A 17,617-nucleotide genomic window follows, 5' to 3' on the forward strand; every position below is an offset into this window, starting at 1 on the left:
ATTTATTAGGGAATGTACTTTATCTTTCAGACATTTTTATTTTAAATTAATAATAAGAGGCTATGAGAGGAAAGAAAAAGAAAGAAGAAAACACATTAAATTTTAAGGAACTATATTCCTTAATAATAAAAAACTATTAAGATACTTGTTTACAACTTTTTATGACGAATATATTTTTAACATGACACTTACTATTTACAATTAATACACAATCAATTAACAATCAATAAAATTTACATTACTTTTCGAAACTTATCTTGATTAAATTTTTTATACAGTTAAAATTTAATGATATACAAATCATTTCCCAGCATATAATCATAAATGATATAAAATGCTCCAAGAAGGTAGAAAATGGTTTAAAAAATTTCTTAATGGTTATACTGTAATTTGCAAAATTTTTGAATATTGTGATAATTTTATCTACTTGATCATGTGATATTTTTTGAGCCATTAAATGAAAATGTAATGATTGTATTTAAAGACTACTCTGTAATTTTGAACAGGCCAAATTCATTCTGGAAAACAGTCTTTCGACAGAAGCTGTTGTTGTGGGTAGTATTAAACTTAGAGCAAATAACATAATCAGTTTTGGAATTTGTCCTAGATGGTGTTCTTCCTTTCTGGGTTTTTAAATCGCGGAAATACAAATAGCGATGTGTTATTTTTTAATTGCTTGAATACGAATTGCTATGTGTTATTTTTTAATTGCTTGAATACGAATTGCCATGTGTGATTTTTAAATTGCGTAAATAAAAAACTCGATGCTTGTTTTTCAAATCGCGTGAATACGAATCGTGTGGCTTTTAAATTGCGAAAGGACTACTCACAACACTTGATTTTTAAAATGCATGAATATGAATCGCGATATATGGTTTTTAAAACGCGTGCATATGAATTGCGAGAAAAGTAGCAACGGATGATATTTTAAACGCCAGAACACGAATCGCGATATGTGATTTTAAATCCCGTAAATACGAAACGCGATGGATTATTTTTAAATCTCGTTAATGTTAATACGAAATGCGATGCGCAATTTTCAGATAGCGTAAATACAAATTACGATGTATGACTTTTAAATTACATGTGACAACAAAAAGAATAGGTTCGATGTGTGTTGTTAAACTTGCACGTGTTCATGGGACTAAAGAATTATGCCGTTTTTTGAATTATTTATTTTTTTATTTTTTTTTTTGCAAAACGGACCGCATTTAAACACATCTAGGTTTTTTTTTTCCTGGGAAGGTGTTGATTTGGCTAAGATACGTAATTACTTTTTAAGTTACGAAAAAAAATTAAAGCTGAATCGAATTTCACGAGTTGTAATACTGTGTGAAAATATCAGGTATATTCTAAATCACAAATAAAAATGCAGCAATAACGGGAAAGAAGAAAAAACACTTTCGAAAAACCTCTTAAAAAATTCGTGTTAAAATCGGTACAACGCAAATGATAAAATCGGCACAAACAGAGCACGTAAAAAATAATTATTTTAATGCGCGATTCAAAACTCGCTTGCTGTCAAAGTATTAAAAATATCATAATCTTTTTAAATCACGGGGAAAACGTAATAACTACTAAAACAATAACCAAAATACTTTAATATTTTAGATGAAATTGGAGTAAATAAAGTCCATCAAAATTTTATGTAATTTAAATGCGAGATTTGAAATTAAAATGTCGCAATAGCGTATAAAAAATATCGGTACTTTCAAAACCTTGTAGAAATGTGTAGCAATAATTTCTAAAGTAACGATTGCAAAATAATTTGATTTGCGATAAAATCGTTACAAATAAGCCATGTCAAAAAATGGTTATCTAAATGAGCGATTCTTTACTCGCGATTCGTAATAATATCGTGCTAAAATATCGAAGTTTTAAAAACCGGGCGGAAATGTGCAGCAATAACTGTTGAAGAAAGGATCTAAAGTCATTTAGATTTTCCATGAAGTTTGCACAAATAAAGCGTTTCATAACTTTCAAAAATCGCTATTTCAGAAACTACTTGAAAATGGGTAGCAATAACTACCGAAAAGTCATTGGAATCGGCACATACGAAAAGCGTCAAAAGTGGTAATTAAAATTCGTAAATCGTAATAATGATGTATTAAAAATATTGGGATTTTTAAAACTATGCTAAATCCTTAGCGTTAACCATCGAAAAACTACATTGATTGAGATTGGGTGCGTCAAAAACTTAAAAGTGTAAATTTAAATTACCGAATTTTTTTATTATTTTTCAAAAGTAAATATTAAAATTTTTTTTTCATTTTGTTCAGATTGCGGCCGCGGGCCGCCCATTAAGGGTTGGCGGGCCGCAGGTTGAGCACCCCTATTGTAAGGTAAACTCTATCTCCTGAGCCATCACGGCTCTCAAATAGTAGTAAAGGTAATACAAAATTGCCATGAAAAGTTTCTTCTGCGGGATTGCGTTCCCTTTCAAAAATTGATGTAAGAAGTTCAACCGTTTGTCAAAACCGGATTAAGTTCAGAAGATCTTGAGTTAAAAAGTTACAAAAATTGCTGCTAGAGCAGCAATGGCTCAGGGGATTGAGCTTTCGCCTTCCAATGAGGTGAACCGGGTTCGAATCCCAGCGATGGCTGGTCGATACAAATTCCGCATTCGGCTTGCACCGACCACAGTGCTGACGTGAAATATCCTCAGTGGTAGACGGATCATGGGTTAGTCTCCTTGCCATCAGTCTAACCGTGGGAGGTTCTCGTGGTTTCCAGCTCCATGTAACGCAAATGCGGGGTTGTTCCATCAAAAAGTCCTCCGCGAAGGCAAATTTCTCCGAATACTTGATCCAGGATTCCTTGTCTTCTGGATTGTGTTCAAAATTACAAGGCTACGTAGTTGAACATTAGTAGTGGTAAACCCGAAAAATTGGGTCCGCTGTTCAATGACGGTAATAAAATCTAAAAAAAATTGTTAACATTTAATAACGACATTCATAGTAAATAGTCATTTTTATTTTTCTCAAATTTATAGGTTGGTTTTTGAAATTTTAAATATATTTCAAAATATGGGGAGTTTATTTTCCCTAGGACGAGAATTTTTATTTTTATTTTTGGATGCTTTTATCTGGGGTAACAGCTTGAAATAATAATAAGGAAGAAATTTTTGACCTACCTAAAAATAAAAAATCAGATTCAAAATAGAGTTAAACTTTTCCTCTCCTCAATTGCCTTTAAATTCGTGCAAAAATCGGTACATATTATTTGCAAAAGAATTTGTTACCTAAATTGTTATATTTTTATTAAATCTTTTTAATGTGAATATTTTTAAGCAAACATCTCTAATTTAAAAAAAAAAATGGAATTTCGTGAATGTATTATAGTTTTCAATATAGTGTTTGTATGGAATATAATATAGTTTATTGCCAGAAATTATAAATTATTCGAACTTTTTCTATACTTAGAGACAAGCATGCATAAATCTGCATACCGTCTCTTTAATTTCCGCCTACCCGTATTTTATCATCTTTTGAGGTCGTTGAGCGAAAGTTTAAAGAAGATGGCACACTTATTGGAGCAAGTGGGGGGAGGGGGTCTTAAAATTGTGATAGTTTACGACAGGAGAAAAACAGCAGACACTTAAGTTAATTAAAACTTTAAAAATAAGCTGATAAAATTCTTTTATAAAACTAGTCTTTATATTCTTTTAATATTTTTAATCGAAATAAATACACATTTAAAGCATTATAGTCGTTACGCTTACAACTGTCATTAAAATTATACGCTTATAAATGTCTAAAGCTTAAAATTCAATTTTGAAATATGATCTATAAAATGTGCTTTGTTTCTGACTGCTAGTATATGCCTATTTAATGAAGTGTAACTAGGATGGGGGGCAAAAATATTGAAATAATGGCATTTTAAGTTTATTCATGGCCATGCTTTAAGCATTTAATGGTTACAGATGAAAGTAATTTAATGGGTAATTATTTACTTGTTTCATGTTACCGGTTGTTTGTCGCGTGGCTCTCTATATTGCTGTTATTTTGGACGTATTTGAAAACTGAAATTACTCAAAAGTAACTCTTCCAATTCAATAATTGAAGGTCCCGCAGTGGACTGATCGTTAAGACACGGTTCCCAGCAGATCACCGAAGTCAAGCATCACTGACTGCGGACAGTGTGCGGGTGGGTAACCACTTGGATCAGTCTGCGTAGGGACCGAGGGTGTGCGGTATGGGTCCTCGTTAAACTGTGCTACCGTAAAGTGCTCCACTTCGCGCGCAGGTCGTCGGGCTACCGAAGCGGGGGTGCCATCCCCTCCGCAGAGGATCAAAATTGTGATGGCATGTCTTCGGATCATCCTCCGGGATGTTTCCCAGACCGTCGCCAATAGTCCATTGTGCAGCTCTAGTGCGACGTAAATTAACAACATCAATAATTGAAGCGTTAACATGGCTTGTAGCGTTTTTAAAAAGTGCTTAAAGGTGCTTATTTTCGATTTCCCGATCCTTAAGACACGATTCCCTGCAGATCACCGAAGTCAAGCATCACTGGCTGCTGTCAGTGTGCGGGTGGGTGACCACGCTAGTCTGCATAGGGACCGAGGGTGTGCGGTGTTGGTCCTCGTTAAACTGTTCTACCGTAAAGTGCACGACTTAACTTCTATAGGACACATTACATCCATAGGGAAATGTTCGGTTTCGGAAGGTTTTATTCGTATAAGCTGGGTATTCATTTATGTTACCCGATGATTTAGAGGACGCCATACAGCGGAAGAAAATTTTCCTCGCAAATTCTCTTTCTCCTTTATTATTAATTTAAAATTTGAACAAGTAGAAAAATTTGAGTTCTGACGAATCTAGAGTAATCCGTGAAGTTCAAATACTGAGAACAAAGTTTTAAAACATACAAATGAAAATAAATTACGAGAACATAACTTAGGACTACACAACGGTGAAGTTGCTCTTCTAATAACTTGTTTGCATTTTAATATGTTGAAGTATTTTTTTTTTCTTCCTTCAATTGAAACTTTATGGACTTACTTTAGGTTTGCTTGAATTTACTTATTCTTTTTCTTAAATTTTAAATTAGCAATGAAGGAGAAAGGGAATTTGCGACGGAAATATTTATAGATTATCAGAGAAAAAAATATTTTTGACTTGATTTTTTTTTAAAATAAAAAAAATGGCTGCTTTAAATCTATTAAAAAAAATAACGGGATTTAAATCCAGCCACCCTTAGCGCATTCCCTCTCAAAAAAGGAAAATGGGTTCTCTGCAGCTTATGAAAATTCAACAACGTAACAAGTTTGGAAAGTAAGCTAATTAAGTATACACCTGTAGAAATTTTTAGAGATGTAGGCTCCCTAATGGAGTTGTGGTATGCATTAGTAATTATGACTAATCCCCTCAATTTTATCGCCTCGCCCTTGCTAATTACCTTTCTAATCATTTACGTTTTTCAGTGAATTAAGCTCCGATAAATGGATTAATTTCGGTTACGTGGATTAGACCTAAAATATTTTTATAATTCAGATTTCATTCTTCGGGTAGTTGGTGGCTTATTCCAAAGGAAAAAAAAATAACATTCGCACAACCTTTAACATTCAATGAAGTTTGAAACAGTAGTTCATAAATTAATCACTCTTCATTGCTTACATAACCTTTTGTGTATTGACGGACAATGGATTAAACAGACTGCAAACAATCATCATCGATCTCGTAGCTTATTATTTGTCCAATTTTTCTTCCTTTTCCAGAGTTGTTTTTCGTTCTTTGCTTGCAACTGACGTAAGTTTAATTTATTGCGTCACTTCCGTTCTTATGGAATCTCCTAACACAGGGATTTAAAATTTTTAGTACTTATCGATCCAGAAAGCGAGCTTAAGACGACCACTTAAGGTTCTTTAAGATACGTATTCCTTACAAATACAAATTATCAATTACAGTCGGACCTCTATTCAACGAAGTCGTTAAATACAGATAATAAGTTCGTTATAGGGAAATTTCGTTAAATAGGAAATCACATTTTGAATTACTTAAACACAAAACATGTTTTGAATTCATAAACGCTAGGCATAATTAAGATATCAATTGATACATCTTTATTTTGCAAACTAGTATTTACTATTTATTTTATAAATCTTAACCAAAAAAGAAATCTGCATGGAAAAGCAAGAATAGAGTAAAACATTATCCAGTGTTACACTATTATACTACATACATTTTCAACTAAAAAAGCTTAATTCAAGTTCAAAAAAATTCTAGCTGCATTTGTTATAAAAGTAATTTTAAATATACATTACCGCGTGTGTTAAGTTTAATTGCTACTGTTAAAATACATTAATTTTGTCTGAGGTTTTAGTTTGAAATGCAAGCAAAGAGGGAAAGGGATTTCACTGCTTTCTCCAAAAGTTAAATGTCTTCGAAAATCAATTCAGGGTTATTTCTCCCACAAAATGCGTTAACAAGTTTGAAATGTTCTGAAGTATTTTGGGAAATAGGGAAAGCGGATCTCAAAGAAAAGCTCGTTAAATAGAAAATTCACATCGTTATTTGGAAGTTATTTTACGAAGAAATTTCAAAAATGTTCTTGATTCCTCGAAAAAAGTACTAGTTGATCAATATATCAATAGTTATATTGACCAATATGTTTCAATAAATGATTATAAGCTAGTTATAATCAACTAATAATAGTAATGAATCATTACAATTATCTATATTATTAGAAGCGACTGAAATAAATATCTAAACATCGATCTACATAGTTTGGTATATTTTGTGAAAAATCTCACATGCTCCGCCCTGCTTGCTCCGCTTGCCAACCCTCGTAACTGCGTCTTTATCATTTTTTTTAACCGTCAATATTTTCCACAAAAAAACTTGAAGTTGTTTGAATAGTCTGCGAAGGGACCGAGGGTGTGCGGTATGGGTACTCGTTAAATTGTTCTACCGTAAAGTGCTAGACTTCGCTTGCAGTTCGTCGGACTACAGAAGCTGGGGTGCCGTTCCTTCTGCAGAGGATCAAGATTGTGATGGCATGTCTTCGGATCATCCTAAAGGATGTTTCCCTGACCGTCGCCAATAGCCCATTGAGCAGATCTACGTAATTGAACTACAACAACACTCAAGAAAAAAAATTTTGTAAAATAAAAATTTTAATGAGCTTTAACTTTTAGTTCTGTCAACTGTATGTTCTTTTTTGTGTTTCAGGTAATAGTGCCTCATCCCTCTAGAATCCAAAGTCGAGGAATGGAGGGTGGTCAAAAACCTACCATCGAATACCAGGGCCTACCACCCCCTAAGGGTCTCTATCATCCGAACAATGAGAAGGAGGCTTGCGGGGTCGGTTTCATCGTCAACATCAACGGCATAGCTTCACACAAAGTTAGTTTCATCCCTTTTTTTTATTTTTTTTTTAATTTCAGTTCAATTTATTTTATAAAGAAAATAATTGACTTGCAGAGTATCGCGTCATTTCTGGCCTTAGTATTCGTCTTTTAGATTCCTTGTAAAAAAAAAAAAACTACCTCAAAATATAACCACATTAGAGATTTAAAATTCAAATGATAACAGCAATATTCTGATCATTGACAATTGCGATCAGAAAAAAAATAAGGATTAAAATCTGATTCGAAGATTAAGATTAAAGGCAGTAGTTGAATTTCAGATCCACCTAATAAAAAAAAAATTTCCGACCTCAACAATAATTAACCATTTTTAAAAGTGCTTGTTTTTTAAAAAAAGAGCTTGGGTGTTTTTAAAAGTGCCCTTTTCAAAAATTAGTTTTTTCTTTACCATGTCGATTTTTGCCTCGTATTATGCAAAAGCGTGCTTTTCACATTGTTTTCTATTCAATGTTTTTACAATTCATTCAACCACTATCTACGTATTTCGGTGTACCGTCGGTCCATAGCGTATGAAAGCGCCAATCATTTTAAATGTTTGATGAAATACTTGCGACTTCGCATGTGCGTCCCTCGACTTGGATTCGGTGAGATTATTGCACTCTCATGTGCAACTCTGCTGCATTTTGCAAGATATTCTCAATTCCACCCTCTGATATCGAACCGAAAAATCTCTTGATCATTTTATAATGGCTAATATAATCAAGAAAAGAGTTCTTTGTCAGAAACTAGTTATTTTATCATGATCATATAAAGTCTTTGAAAATTATTTTGCATTTTGTTGATGTATATAGTGCTTAAGAAATATTTTTGAGTGCTTAAAAGGTACTTAAAAGGTGCTTATTTTTTGTACAGAGATTTGGCTACGCACCCTGTCATGGTGTTGAGCGATTGTCTTCTAATAAGAGGGGACTCGGGTTCGATTTGTAGTCTGCTATAGTGCAGTCTTAAAAAGAAAAAATAAAGTGTGTGACGGATCATGGTGACGGCTTAAAATCGCCTTACAGTAGGACTAACCGGAGAAATAATTTTTGGTAGTTTTCCTCACCATGTAACAGTATTGGCGATCGAAATGGGTTACAGGTGGCGTGGAGCAGAATTCTCTATGGCAACATTTCGCATGCTTTGACCATTAGCGTGTGGAGAGTCATAGGAGAAGGAAGTACACCAGTTTCTGTTTTGATTTTTTTTTGTCTTGATTAAAAACTGAAGTTAGTAAACTATATGAAACTGAATTGCTACATTGAACATAAATCTAAAGCAAAGCATCATGGAAATATTTTTAAAAAAAATTGACAGTTAAATACGAAAAATATTAAGAAAGGGGAAAATATCATGGAACATTCCTATACAACTTAGAATAGGAGGAGGAGGAGGAAGGGAAGGGTCAAGCCATGGAACTAATCTTCTCCCCAGATGACTTATTCGAACGTTGTGATCGCGAATAGTTAAGTGAAAAAGTTTCTGCCAAGTTTATCCTAATGCTTGATTTACTAGTTCCCTCGTCTTCTGAGCTCTGCTCATAATAACAGGGTTACGAAGTTGAACATCAATATAGCCGCAAATCTGATAGTCTTTTTAACGGTGGGGATAAAATAAAATTATTAATTTGAGAATGTGTTATCCTCGTATGTTTGACAGTCTGCATAATTTATTTTGACTATAAAACATGCATTAACGAACTGTTCTCTTAAACAGCTGATCACTGATGCAGCGACCATTTCAAAGCGGATGGAGCACCGCGGTGCTTGTGCCTGTGACAACAGTACTGGAGATGGGGCTGGGGTCACGGCTGCCATACCCCACTCCTTTTACTCCCACATCCTCATGTGAGTATTTCCAGAAATAATTATTCTTTTGCTTTCGCTTAATTGTCTTTCATTTTATCTACATTCGCTTAACAATTGAGATTTTTTTCTTCCAATTCCTACTATTACTTCCTTGATTTATATTTCAAGGTGTCATTTGTAAATCTTTTGTGTAGGAAAGACGTAGGTATCACACTTCCTCCAAAAGGAAAATACGCGACGGGTATCATGTTCCTTGACCACAGCACATCCCAAGCGGCAGAAAAATCCTTTGAAAACTTAGCCAAAGAGCTTCACTTGGAGGTAGGTCTCTCTATTATTTTCCTATAACTTCTGATCGGGGTTTCCAGGTACTTAAGAGTGTCATTGTTTGAATAGGTTCTTTGCTGGCGTGACGTTCCAGTCAACAGTTCAATCTTGGGCTACGTCGCCAAAGCCAATGAACCCCTTATGAGGCAGGCATTCATCGTCGCACCTAACATGGATCCATCCACATTCCGCAGAGAAGTAAGTTTATCAAATCTTAATCTGCCTTGTAACCATACCATACGATCCTTCCTTAACATTTAAAGAGTGTAAATTTATCCAGTTACATTAGATGAATTCCTAACCAGTTTCGAATTTAGTCATTTATATTGAAGCTAGTTCTTCCATGGCGCTGTTATAATAATTCAATGCAAGAAGTTGAAGAGTTGTGACTCTCCTCGGTACCATGATTAATTTTCTTATTTCTTTTAATTTTATTTTTCAACTTAATTTTAACTGTAAACATTTTTTCCTCCTACTCTTCTGAAACTTAGATTTCTGTTTTAAAGTTGTGGCATCAGCTATATTAACTGTAACTTTGTATTAACTGTTTTTGGGTTTCTGTATCTCGTCAGGTTGTAACATAGAGGAATGTGTTCCTTGTTTTAGATCATGCTCATCTATTTAATTATTAAAGATACATAGCCACATAGGTTTCGGGATCAGTAATGAGGTCCTTAACTCAATTTCAATCATAGTGGGCTAATTTCAAGCTGTCAAGCTAATACAATTGTCAAACGATTTTTTTTTTCTTTTCAATTTCCACTGCTTTTTATATGTTAACATTCATCAGCTCAAATGAGTTTCTTTAGAAAATCCGAAGCTATGTTACTACTAAGGATAAAAATTAAAATTGATATTTAATTTTTACTTCTGAAAGGAGAGAGGCTTATGAAAACTAATTTATAATAAAATGAAGAGTCTGTATGTATATGCCTGCATACCATATTAGGCACTCAAAATAAGGCATTTAACAAGAAGCTATATCAATACAATTGTAAACAAATTACGGTCGATTTTTTTATTTAATTCGAATTTTAACTATTTTTTTCAGTTTTATTTTAGGGCCATTTTTGTAATTTTTTTGCTATTTCTGCCCTTTGATACTTCGAAGCCCATTGCAAACGAAACTTCCTAAAATTTTGGATTACTTTTCAAAATGAACAATCTTATTTCTTCTTGAGACAATATTGTACTTTGAAAAAAAAAAAAAAAAAAAAGTAAATATTAATTTAAGGAGCCCATTTTTTCCTCATATTTTTTCTCCAGAAATTATTTTTTGACATCAGTGAAATCTATAGAAAATATTAACTTGGAATTAAGATAAACATATGCAGTAATCTTATAGAAAATAAAACTGATTCCGATCCATTTCTATCATTAAAACAAGATTGCACATAGGGTCATCAGTGCTGTGTGTTATGCGAATTATTAATATCGCGATATATCGTTAAAAAATATCGGCATTTCTCGATATATCGCGATATTTTTCAATTGAATGGATTTACATAATTTTTTTATATTGGACTATTTTTGTCAACCAAATGGGAGGAAAACACAGACAAATCATTAGCATGGCATCATTTGTAAAAGAAATTATGTAATCATGATTTAAAATCGTTTACTGACAACTAACAAAAGTTCAGCTAGAGCATGGTGCTTCATGGGATATAATTTTAAATGTATTTCATGTATATTAATATAAATGTATATTAATATACATTTTAATATTTTAAATATAATATTTCATGTAAAAAATATTTATACATGAAACATTATTTCATGTATAAATATTTCTTAGTAAAACTTTGGCATAATAGAATAATGATTCCAATAATATATATTCCCTATAACAAACTCTGAAAATTATTTTTTACAATTAATCCTGTTTTTCGAATATTTGTTTAATTTTATTACTATTGAGTAACATTCTTAAAAAAAAATAATTTGTGAATAACTTTTTTAAATTTTGAAAATATTAACCATGACTACCTTGTTGACAATGATAAAAATAGTTTTTTTTTAGGTGTTAAAATACGTTCCTCAATCGGCAACTTTTTCAAATGTTGAAACAATTTTTTAAAATTTTAAAAATACTTTATCCCTGAATTTTTACTTTTCATTTATAGTTTACATACAGATAGTTTGCAAAAAGGTACTCTAATTTAAAAATTTGTGTTTCAGTTTAGAATCTTTTTTTTTCCCCCTTCCAATTTGCAAATATTCAATGAGTGGTTAATGTTAAATTCCACTCAGACATAAAATTGAGTTAGTTAAAATGTAATAATTAGTATAGTTTTTGGGAGGAAATTAAACATTCTTTTGTTCTTATTAATGAATATTTATAATTAGGTTTGATTATTTATGGTTGCTTTTTCTCTTAGGTTTTTGTGCTGCGAAAATATGCAACACATAAAATTCCCACCTCAGACCTTCGCTTTTACATTTGCAGCTTATCAACAGAAACTGTTGTTTATAAAGTGAGTTATTTTTATTTTTTTTATAATGTCTATTTGTAAATTGTGTAATTAGTTTCTCCTAAATAGCTACAGGTGGAGTAATGTTGCTCAGGGCCCGACTTAGCCTAATTGGGGCCCGGGGCAAAAACTTTTTGGGGGGGGCCCCCATCTGCTTCAGTAATGAAGAACCTAACATTGTGGAGGTATTTAAATTTTTCACCTAATTATAGATAACAAGAAAGTTGACTGAAACATAAAATACCTATAAAGTTCACCCCACCTTCTCCAATGGTCAGGGGTAATATCGTTCTGTCCATTTTATTGATTTTCTGACAATTCTATGTCCATCATACCGAATGCAGCTTTCTGATTGTTAACTTTGTTGCAGCAAAAAATTAAAAGTTAACTATCAAGCAGCGAAAAATTGCTGACATTAGGGCTGAATTTTAAAAATTACGATAGCTAAATTAAGCTAACTAAACTAAACTCAGTGACACGACAGCCCATAGAAAGCCAAGGCCTACTGTGCCCATCTCAGTTTTCTTGACCTTGGGCTCTGGGGTGCAAGAGCAGATGTTCCGGTCAGGTGGTCAGCCGAGCACGGAACCCCCAGTGTTTAGTTCCCAAGCATGCTTGGTACTCATTTATCGACCCACTGAAGAGATGAAAGGCTGAGTCAACCTTGCCCGGCCCGAGGATCGAACCCAGGACCCGTGGCATGGGAGCGTGAAGCGCTACCAAATTCAGCTAACTAGCAGCCTGTATTTTTGCGAACATATCTCATTTTGCCATATGTAAAAATACAGGCTTTTGATTGGCCAAATTTGTCCACATTAATTTTGATAATTTAGCTGAATTTACCCTAAAAATCCATGGATTTATAAAATGTAGATTGTGTTCATATGATAGGTTAATGAAGCTAACCAAATGAAATAGTTAAATGCATTCCATTTGTTGAGTACGGCAAGAAATATACCCTATTTCTTCCACTCCTATATTTTATTAAACAAAAAATTCTTAAAAGAAAATACAAAATTTCAACATATTTCTAAAACATGGAACTCTAGTTTATGTTTTAGAAATATGTTGAAATTTTGTATTTTTTTTAAAGAATTTTTTGTTTAATAAAATATAGGAGTGGAAGAAACAGGGTATATTTCTTGCCGTACTCAACACCATTGAAACATGTCAAAGATTTTTGTTACATTTGAAGGTGACTAACTATATATATGATATTTCACATGAAATGGAATTAGTTAATAATTAAAACAATATTAAGCATAGTTTCTCAAATTCTGTTAAGAATTTACATTAATATAAATCAGAATATGAATTTAAAACTATGCTAAAAAAATTCTCACAATAAGGAAATGTAAATAATTATAAAATTATTTCGTTAAATATATAATCTAAAATTTGTAATTTTAAAAATTTTATTTTTAAAGTATTTACTTTTAAATTAAAAATTCTAAAGTTTTGGAAAACTATTGGTTTGCATAGGAGCACATGGCTCCTCCTGTGACCTCAATGCTACTTATGCCAAAGATATATAATTCCTTTATTTCTAAAATTTGAGGTAAAATTTGAAATTAATAAACTCTCCTTGTAAATATTAAATTATAGTTAGATATTTACAACTGCTCTTTATTTTTCTAAATTTAAAATGTTACAGAATATTCACCTGCTAAGATGAATAAAAAATATCTCATCTACAATTATGTTATGAATGGATATTGCAGACTAATCCTAAACTTTCTAATTAACATTGGGTTGCCTAAAGGAGGTCGTTTTGACTGCTTTTTCATTTGCAAAAAATGTGCAAATAATAATGTATAAATTAATATTTTCTTTCCAAGTGAAGTAAATTTTTTTATTGTTAATATTTACTAATAACTTATATAACTGTAAATAATATAAAAAACATTAAAAATTAATTAAACAAATTTCTTTACACATTAGTTATTCTTTCACAATCAAGTCATTTTGATTGCTTTTGGGCAATATAGGTATATACTAAGTTTCAGTCTTTCTAGTGTTAATAGAAATAAAATGTAAAGTTCTGAAACAACTATACATCCTCTCAATGGAATATGGGTCTCAAGGTTAAGGTCATGAGATTTCCCCCCTCTTTAAATTTCCTCTCTTTGTTACCTTGGTTACGGTAAATCTAGAATCTAGTTTCTTACTTACAGCAGTATGTTTCAGTAATATGAAGCATATTGGAGTGAGAGAAAAAGCAAGATTGTCAGTGACCATGGTAGCAGAGAGGGGAAAAGTGTGGAGAGTTGGGAAATCGCTTAACCTTGTGACCTTTTCCATTTACCAAGAGTAACTAAAGTTCAGTATAGCATTTTCCAGCTTTATGTGAATTATTATAATTAATAAGTTGTGTTAAAAAAAAGTTGTTGTTGTCTTAGGGTCAGTTGACATCCACTCAACTGTGGGATTATTTCCATGACCTGCAGCATCCATCTTTTGAGACTTATTTAGCTTTAGTTCATGCCAGATTCTCAACAAACACCTTTCCCAGTTGGGAGAGAGCTCACCCAATGAGGTATGTAGAAAACTCACATTTTCCGATTTTAATTGGTACCTATGTCCAACTGGAGTCCCAAAATTGTCTAAACAAATAAAGTCTTAGACAGAAATATACAGTTCGCTGCATTTTGTTTAGGAAACGAGTTTTCAGTTCTCCTGAAATTTCAAAAGAAGTAACAAAATTCTTCATGAGATGGTCTTTTTGGATCAAAAAACGAAAATCAATGTTTCTGCTTGGCTAGTTATTTTAACTTAAATGTCCGTACAATTGTTTGTTAAATTAGTTTTCAAACTGCTCCACATTGTTATGAAATTTTGTGATTATTGTGAAAAAAAGGTGATTATTTTGAAACTATTGTTTTTCTCAATTAAATTCACTATCAGTCGATGAATTTTTGATGTTTGGATGAGAATAAATCTAGTTTCATAAGTAGAAAACAGCAAACTGTATATTTTTCATTCAATTTATTCTATTTTTAAAATTGACATTTATGTTTGAGACACCTATAGTAATAAAATATTTAACTTTATAATTGACTTTAAACTGTTGATCCTTTTCTAATATGTAGCTATCAATATTATCAATTGTAATTTTGAACTATCTCAAAAAATAAGGGAATTCCTTAAGACTAACTAAATTTCATTGAATGTGGCATATCTTTCTTTTATAGTGCATAAGAAATAACTTCCTCATTGGTAGTATGCCAATTTAGTTGAATTACTAACATAAATTTATTGCTTAAAATGTGAACATTCTCTCTGAGAAATACAATTTACAATTTGTTGGATATGAAACTGTGGCATAACTACCACTATGATTATTACATCAATTTATCTATGATTATTACATCAATTTATCTATGATTAAACATCAATTTATCTATGATTAAGCATCAATTCACTAGTATATAAGACATGCTAACTTGATTCAATCTTCAGGTACCTTTTGATAGATGAAGGTTGACATTGTCTAACGGGCTTTACCCGCAAAACCACCAAAATAAAAAATCGCATAATGACATTTTCAAATAAAGTTTATAATTGAAGCATTAATCTAATAACATAGTTAGTGAATAAGAAGAAACAGAAAAGAAGGATATTATATAATAAGAAACTTTCAAGATTTTTTTAGAGTAAAATTTATATAAAGTTGAAGTATATCTTAAGCTTAATGTGATTTTAAGCACAAACTTCTACTTAATTAAAGCTCTATAAAGTTCAATTAAGCTTTTTTTCTCAAAAAATATTTGATTTGGTTTTAAATGGACACAAGCAAATATTATATTCTCTGGTCACAGCTGAAAAAAAAAAATCAATTGTATCTCCATTTAATAAACTTATCAACCATTTATTAAGATCTAATAACACAATTATTGATTGCTAAACGTCATTTAGCATTATTTTAATCTTAAGTCATAAAAACAAATTCAAAAAATTGAAACATTTTTGTACTTAATGTTTCATATTCAAATACAATATGCTTTAAGCATATATATAATGCAGATTATTTTTCAGCCTGTATTAATTCAAAGAGGTTCTTAGCTGTAGAAAAGCTAGTAGTTAATAACTTAAGACATTTTCTAGCTCATTAAGTGTCATTTTCACAGCATCCAGATGGAACTTTGTGATTAAATTTCCCCCCATTAGGTTTCTGAGTGGTAGTGCTTCTCACTCTTGTCAGGTCCTGGGTTCGATCCTGCAAGCCGGGCAATGTTTACTCCTCCTTTCATCCGTTCAGTGGATGAAATGAATGAGTACCGATCATGCTTGAGGACTAAACACTGGACGTTCCACATTGGGCTGACCGTCCAGCCGAAACATCTGCTCCTGCACCCCAGAGGCGAAGGTCAAGAAAACTAAGATGGGCACAGTAGGCTTTGGGCTGTCATGCCACTAAGTTTAGTTCAATTTATCAGGTTTCTAATTAAGGTTTACCAATGGTAGAAACAGATAATTATACACCTGAGAGGAGCATATATTTGCACCAATTGATTTTTATGCAGCAAGAATAGTCCAAGTTTAGTAAAGCTTTTTCTGTTTTTTTTTTTTGTTTAACTTTTTCTTGCACAACTTAGTCTTTCAATAACTATATGTTTCATTCTCGGACAAGATCTTTATTTGCACAGCTTTTAAAAATAAGTGCAGCTCTTCAGAAGTTTTATAAACTGGTAGTTGGAATGTATGCGTTGTTACTTTTGCAGAATGTTGGCTCATAATGGTGAAATCAACACTCTTCGAGGAAATATAAACTTGATGAGAGCGAGAGAAGGTGTTATGGAAAGCAAATTGTTTGGTGAAGAGCTCCACAAGTTGTATCCTGTTGTGGAACCAAACCTTTCAGATTCCGGATGTGCTGATAATGTCCTGGAATTCCTCGTTATGGCCGGAGAAAGAACTCTGCCTGAGGTAATTACCATTTAAAATAACTACTTTACTATCTAGTTATAACTTTGAATTGTAATACGGGCTCTAACTTTGCTTGAGGCATGTAAAATAGCTTAGTTTTTCTTAAACTTAGTATAATTTTGATTTCAAAAATCTTAAAGTTTATAAGAGCATAGAATTTCATAATTTTACAGCTGACTCAATTCACAAAAGTTAATGAAATGTCTTTCTGCAATAGGCATGTTAAGCCAAATTTCTCAAATTGATATGCATGCTTTCAATTAGTAACTTTTTGATGGAACTAACTCTCATTTGCTTAGATGGAGAGGAAGACCTGCTACAGTTAGCTTGACGGAAAAGAGACTCTAACCCATCATCCGTCTACCACTAATGATATTTTATGTCAGCACTGTGGTCGGTGCAAGCCGGATGCGGAATTCGTACTGACCAGGCAGAGATACGAACACAGTTCATCTCATTGGAAGGCGGACACTCTATCCCTTGAGCCATTGCAGCTCTGTTAAAACTACTTCTAAAAAGGAAAATTTGTTAACTTGCGACCTAACCACTACACAATATTATGAAACGTATTAAAAATACTAGAAGAAATTAAAATACTTATTTACAACTGAAATATGGGTCTGTGATGCCTTGATTTTTTATGTAATTAGGCTGAAAATTAATATCTAACAACTATATAAGGTGGCAAAAATCCCCTTCATATTTTTTGTTGTCTGATTGTTGTTCTATTAGCA

The 17,617-nt window shown here is 32.3% G+C and overlaps 1 protein-coding gene across 5 annotated transcripts in view; it reads left to right on the plus strand.

Moving 5' to 3' along the window:
• The window catches only part of LOC107440837 (uncharacterized), a 110,612-nt gene that overhangs the window by 31,823 nt on the left and 61,172 nt on the right, over nt 1-17,617 (plus strand). For all 5 annotated transcript variants that reach the window (XM_043050465.2, XM_016053892.4, XM_071182841.1 and 2 more), the window contains exons 2-8: nt 7,173-7,346; nt 9,065-9,195; nt 9,351-9,477; nt 9,553-9,681; nt 11,865-11,960; nt 14,357-14,493; nt 16,679-16,883. In XM_043050465.2, coding sequence (XP_042906399.1) covers nt 7,212-7,346; nt 9,065-9,195; nt 9,351-9,477; nt 9,553-9,681; nt 11,865-11,960; nt 14,357-14,493; nt 16,679-16,883 — 960 coding nt within the window. In that variant the 5' untranslated portion in view covers nt 7,173-7,211. The remainder of the gene's footprint in view (nt 1-7,172; nt 7,347-9,064; nt 9,196-9,350; nt 9,478-9,552; nt 9,682-11,864; nt 11,961-14,356; nt 14,494-16,678; nt 16,884-17,617) is intronic.

This window comes from Parasteatoda tepidariorum, chromosome 6, assembly GCF_043381705.1.
Source record: "Parasteatoda tepidariorum isolate YZ-2023 chromosome 6, CAS_Ptep_4.0, whole genome shotgun sequence".
Lineage (NCBI taxonomy): Eukaryota > Metazoa > Arthropoda > Arachnida > Araneae > Theridiidae > Parasteatoda > Parasteatoda tepidariorum.